Raw genomic sequence first — 6,492 nt, forward strand, 5'->3', positions numbered from 1 at the left:
TCAAAATTCTTGCATTTGGTGAAACATATCTAAAGCTTCTCTTCCTCGTCCATTACTAGCCAAACCTAGAATTAAAGCTGTCAAAGACAATACATTTTTCTGGGGCATCTGCTCAAATACCTCCAAGGAGTTATCTAGCAATCCACATTTTGCATATAAAATCATTAAGGTAGCTCCTAGATTAACAGTCAGTGCCAACTTGTTCCTCGTTATGTAGAAGTGAACCCATTTATCAATCTCAAGAGCTCCAAGAATGGCACATGCAGCAAGAACACATATGACATTTGTTGTTGTCCCTGTGCTGCAAGAATCAGCAACATCCTGTACAGGACTGTATGCATTGCCCATAGCAACATCACCACACATTTCATAATCATCCACCATATAATTTCCAGAAACAACATTTCTTTCAGGAATTTCATCAAACAACTGCAATGCTTCGTCCATTTCCTTCATTAGAATTTTATACGTTGCAACTTTGGGTTTGAATGGAACCACCTTAGGTACCCCATTTGCACCTGAGTTATCCCCGTTGTCAATGTTATGATTTGTATTTCTCATTTGTAAGCCATGCTGCATCCATAGATGGAAGTAACGAAAAGCACGGTCATACTGGCCAGACTTGCATCCATAGATGGAAGTAACGAAAAGCACGGTCATACTGGCCAGACTTGACACAAGCATTAAGAGCCACATTGGAGCATGGAGCATTAGGTTCATAGCAAGAGAGGATAATTTTAACCAATGTGTGAATTGCACACTCCACTGGAATAAAAATTTTAACGACAATTTCACACCTGATTATGTTCCCACACGCAGTAACCACGAAGGGAACCTCCATTCCATCAACAACACCGTTTATCAGAGGCCTCATCCTATTGAAGTAGTTTCAGATTGAAACCCATTGGTCCCGACTTCTCATCTTCCACCATGGCAACGATTTCTACTTCGAAATTGAAGTATCTGGATTTTTTTGGCTTTTGATTTGCATAAGCCATCAACGGCGAAAAATGAAGCTGTTGGGTAGAATATTTTTATGCCCCATGACGAAGTCGAGCCTAACTTGTTGCCAACTACGAACAATAGCCTCATGGTGTTTCTCCACTTGGAAATTTTCCTTCTCTAGTTTTGGGAGAAGTTTAGCTATCGTGAATAGAGGAGATTTGAGGTCAAACCCAATTCGGGCTGTTCCAACGAGATCTTTGCACAATAACCCTCAGATTTTGGATTTCCAGGCTCCACGACTTTGGATTTCCAAGCTCTGGATTTCCCTACTCGGATATTTGAGGTCAATTGACCTTCCTCTTTGTCTTAACAAGATACATCTTGATTGTGGTCAATTTCTCGGACATTTGAATGGAAGATTGATGCATCTTACATACTGTTTAGCACATATCCTAATGCATCTTACATACTGTTTAGCACATATCTTGGAGTATGAAGTATTTCCTCTCGGGTTGAAGAATCGTTTATTGTGTTCCTACTCTGATACTAGTTCTTACGGTCCTGGATCTAACATGGTGATTCGTGGGGAAGAAGAAGAGAAGAGAAGAAAATCATGCTGAGTGTAAGCTTGAAAAACCCTAGGTTTGTTAAGGAGAACGCACAACCCTGAGGTCGTTTAGGAGAACTCAAAACCCTTGTTTACTCTAAATCAAGACTTCCTTTTCTCATTCCTTTCACCCCTTAAGTAGAGTTTACGCTAACAAAGGTTCAAGAGAAAAAATTACAATAATGCCCCTACGACATACTAACTCAACAATTGAAATAAAATTGAAGTAAAATTAAATAGAAAGAAAAGCAATTAACTTAATACTAAATGACTCAGCCATTGTGTCTCTGCATGACTCGGCCTGCTATTGAGTTCATAACAGTAACCAAGTTTCCTCTAACCATTATACAATATCGCAAAGTAAATTTTCTATCAACAGGGGATTCGGCCCAGTCTACATCTGAGAAGTCTTCTATAAACTAAATGACTCAGCTTGCTATTGAGCTCTTCCTAGAACTCCTTTAAAGTATTGCAATATTCTTTCTAGTGCTTCCCAATGAGTAAGTTGTGGTTTTTGCATGTATTGACTCTCCACACTTACTGCATATGAGATATCCGCCCTTGTTACATGAGATAAATAAAGTTTCCCCACAAGACTCTGATATGTTTATATATCCACATCTTCTCCAGTGCCTGCAAATATTTTTATATTTGAATCCATAGGAGTTTCTACTAGTCTACACCCCATCGTTCATGTCTCTTCCAGAAGGTTAAGGACATACTTCCTTTAAGATAGTATAATCCCATGCATGGACTTTAACACTTCAATATCTAGAAAATATTTAAGTAGTCCAAAATTTTTAGCACACCGAGTCATCCAAAGGAAGAGACAATGACTCATAGAGTTCACTAGTTTAACTTTCATTATTTATATTGCTTTTAGTTTAATTTTTCATTAATTATGTAATGACCAAGGACGTAGGGGTAAAATTGGCATTTTTAGCCTAAAACGCTTATGACGTCAAATACCCTAACACCCTATGTAAAGGGTAAGGAAATAGAAGAAAGACAAGTCTAGAATTAGGTTAAATAGGATTGGGAGTACTCCTTGATGATCTCCAAGGTATGTTCTTGATTTGATCCTTCATTATTTTCATATTTGAATTCAGTTTGTATTGAGGCAATTCGGAATAAAGGAAGGAAGGGAATTGAATTCACTTTTCTGAGTTAAGGAAGAGTTTTAGCCTCTTCCACGTTATAGCTAAGAGAAGGAAGGGTTTGTGCCTCAATCCGAGCAGGGAGAGAAGGGGTTTGGATTGGATACTCGAGTAGCATATTGAAAGAGGAAACTTTAACCTCTTTTCCAAGTGTAGGAGGGTTAGAAAATCATAACCTCTCTTACGTGGGCAGTAGCAGTCTCCAAGAGAAATCCTATCTCATTGACATGAGTCTAGAAGGGGGTTTCATCTATCGTGATTCAGATTAGCACAATTAACCTTCTATTGACGTAGAAGAATACAAAAAGGAAACTCCTTTTCAAGGATAACAATAATAGGAGGAAAGGGAGTCTTGCTGATTACTTTGATCCAAAACCCTCCTCACCGAGTTAATAGATCCATGGCTAGGGACCATAACAACTTGGTATCAGAGAAGGGTAACACAGTAGAGATTAGTAACAATGATTTAAGGGAGTTGCTGATCAGAGGCTAGGCAGAGAATGACAAAAATTTTGCTCAATTGATGGAGATGTTCTCTAAAATTAATCTCGATATGGAGAGATTGAATGGAAGGATTGACAACATAACAACTAACCTAACGATTGGAAGGAAAAAAATTTCAGAACAAAGAGGAGAGGACCACTAGCATTACAGAGGGGGAGAGGAGTTTGCTGGGAGCACTAGCTTCCCTGGCCAACCGGGACACTTCAACCAGGGAGGAGGCACCGTACCCGGGTAAACTAAACTTGATTTTCCTACTTTTAATGGGTAAAAAGATCCTTTGATTTGGTTGTATAGGTGTGAAAAAAAATTTAGCCATCAAAGAACAACAGCTAATGATATGGTAGAGTTGGCTGCTTTCCACTTACTGGGGGAAGCACAACTTTGGTATCAGCAAGTTGAGTCGGATAAATTATTGGTAGAGTAGGAAGAGTTTAAGGAATTATGTATTCTGCCTTTTGGTCCTCCGGCGCACAGCAACCCTTTGGGGTATTTGGTGTTGTTACGCCAAACTGGCTCAGTGGAGATATATAAAAAATAGTTCCTGGAAAAATTAGCAAGAGCGGGCAGGATGGTTCGTGTGGACCAGCAGGTAACTTTATTTACAGCAGGCCTTAATGAGTCTTTACGGCTAGAGGTGGAGCTATATGCACCTATTGACTTAGCCAGAGCAATGAATCTAGCCCGAGCATTAGAACTTCGACAGAAAGTCCAGCACAGAAGACCACCATGGCCAGGGGAACAAAGCACTTCCTCCACCAAGGACACCGCAATACTCCTTCTCAGGTACCTCCTCTGAGAAACACCCCGGGCAATCTTATGACAGCTGATACGAGATCTAGTAATCCTCCACCTCAATATATAAAAAATTGACAAGTGCTGTGATGGCAAAAAGGCAGTCCAAGAATCTGTGTTACAACTGTGATGAATAGTATTGGGCAGGTCACCAGTGCAAAAGGTTGTTTTAGCTCGAAGTGGAGGAAGCAGATAATCCAGATGATACGGATGAGATTATAGAGGAGAAACAGTGGAAATTTCTTTGCATGCCCTTACAGGGCAAAAATCGCCAAAAACTATGCAAGACCGTGCTCAGGTCCTTGATAGGGAACTTGTGGGACTAGTGGATTCGGGGAGTACCCACAATTTTCTTAGCTTAACTGCGGCCCAACATCTGCAGTTACAGATCCTTCCACATCCAACAGTCACAATCTCACTGGCTAATGGGGCGAAACTTTCGAGTCACGGGATCAGTAAGGTGTTAAATTTTTCCATTGGTATTACTTTATTTCATGCTAAATTTTTTTTCATTCCTCTAGCGGGTTTTGATATGGTATTGGGCATTAAATGGTTACAAACATTGGGACCCATTCTAAGGGTCTTCTCAGCTTTGACCATGAGTTTTGTCTTGCACGGTAGCCAAGTGCTCCTACAGGGGAGTCAAGTGGACAAACCACATCACATTCATTCTATGCAAGCCCATGACACTCCGGAGAACACTCTTGATAATCTTATTGATGAGTTCTCCGACCTCTTCCATGAGCCTTTAGGGCTCCCTCCCTTGACGCACTATGATCACCGGAACTGTTTGAAACCAGGGTCTGATGTGGTGGTCATTGGACCGTACCGGTATCCACACCTCCAGAAAGACGAGATTGAGAGACAATGAGAGGTGATGTTACAACATGGCCTTATTCGTAGCGATAGGTCCCCATTCTCTTCACCTATTTTGCTTGTGAAGAAACATGATGGCACATAGCAATTCTGTATTTATTATCGAGAATTAAACGCACAGACAGTGAAGGATAAGTTCCCAATTCCAGTAGTGGAGGAGCTCCTAGATGAGTTACATGGGTCTTTATGAAATTGAACTTACATTCGGGATATCATCAGCTTCACATGCACCCCTCCGACATTGAGAAGACAGCATTTCTCACACATCACACCCATTTTGAGTTTGTGGTCATGCCGTTCGGGTTATCAAATGCACCTTCAACTTTTCAAGCGCCGATGAATGAGGTATTTAGTCCTTATCTTCAGAAATTCGTACTTGTTTTTTTTATGATATACTCATATAGCAAGTCCAGAGAAGAGCATTTAGCATATTTAAGGATTGTGTTTGAATTATTACGAGCCCATCAGCCCTATTTGAAGAAATCCAAATGCTCCTTTGCGGCATCTTATGTTGCTTACCTTAGCCACATTATATCACATGAGGGGGTCATTGTTGATCCCGAGAAGATTTAGGTAATTCGTGAGTGGCCACAACCTCAGTCTTGCTCAGCTTTGTGCGGATTTTTGGGTCTAGCGAGCTATTACATCAAATTCATTAAGAATTATGGTCCTCTAGCAGCGCCTTTGACAAATATCCTCAAGAAGAATTCCTTTCATTGGAACGAGGATGCCGTACAGTCTTTTGAGGCCCTCAAAGGTGCTCTTGCCTCTACTCTTTTTTTACAACTTCCAAAATTTGAAGACTTATTTGTGGTTGAGTGCGACGCTTAAGGTGGGGGCACTGGGGCCATCTTATAGCAGCAGTCATGCCCCATTGCTTATTTCAGTTGGCAATTGGAAGCTCCCCATCACAAACTGGCTGCGTATGAAAGAGAATTAATCGGGTTGGCCAAGGCGGTCCAACACTGGAGGGCTTACTTATAGGGTCGTGCATTTCTCATCCGTACTGATCATTATAGCCTCAAGTTCTTACATGAACAACGCCTCACGACTTCACCACACCAGCATTGGATCAGTAAGTTAATGGGCTTTGATTTATCAGTGGAGCACCGTGCGGGAAGTTAAACAAGGCAGTGGATGCCTTGTCTAGGCGTTTTGAACACCAGCAACTCATATATGTAGTTAGCCAGCCTCAATTCCTCATCCTTGACTTGGTACGAGATGCACATATCACTCTTCCTGCCCTATAGGAGCTCTACAGGAAGATTATGGAGGGGGCTATGGATTCTAAGTGGTCCATAACAAAAATCTTTTGCCTTGAACTCTTCACATATGATTTCCTTGGTTTTCTGAATGCCCTCAATATCATTGCCAATTAAGACAATATCATCAACATAGATGGCCAAAAGTACTTTCCCTTTAGGACATGATCTTCATGCACATTACGCAGTTCATGTCCTGATGTCGTTAGGGAGCGCCGAAATTCATGTCATGTACATGAACATACATGACTCAAGAGTTCATGTCTCAAGAGTAAAGGGCGGAAAGTGCTTTTCGCCCAATTTTGAGAATCATCTACATGACTCTCGCGCGGGCTCTCTCTGTCTCAGA

General features: G+C 41.1%; 1 protein-coding gene across 1 annotated transcript; it reads right to left on the reverse strand.

Moving 5' to 3' along the window:
• Positions 1-696, reverse strand: LOC137965240 (pentatricopeptide repeat-containing protein At3g47530-like). The gene has a single exon (XM_068811592.1). The coding sequence runs from the start codon at positions 694-696 to the stop codon at positions 1-3; it is 696 nt and encodes a 231-aa protein (XP_068667693.1).
• Between the last annotated feature and the right edge of the window lie 5,796 nt (positions 697-6,492).

Source organism: Aristolochia californica, unplaced genomic scaffold, assembly GCF_029961685.1.
Source record: "Aristolochia californica isolate CCGP_79_NKW_82.1479 unplaced genomic scaffold, dmAriCali1.0.hap1 SCAF_5, whole genome shotgun sequence".
NCBI classification, from domain to species: Eukaryota; Viridiplantae; Streptophyta; class Magnoliopsida; order Piperales; family Aristolochiaceae; genus Aristolochia; species Aristolochia californica.

Bases quoted from the DNA above. Each gene is read 5' to 3' on its own strand.
- LOC137965240 (XM_068811592.1), bottom strand. From the start codon at position 696: ATGTGGCTCTTAATGCTTGTGTCAAGTCTGGCCAGTATGACCGTGCTT.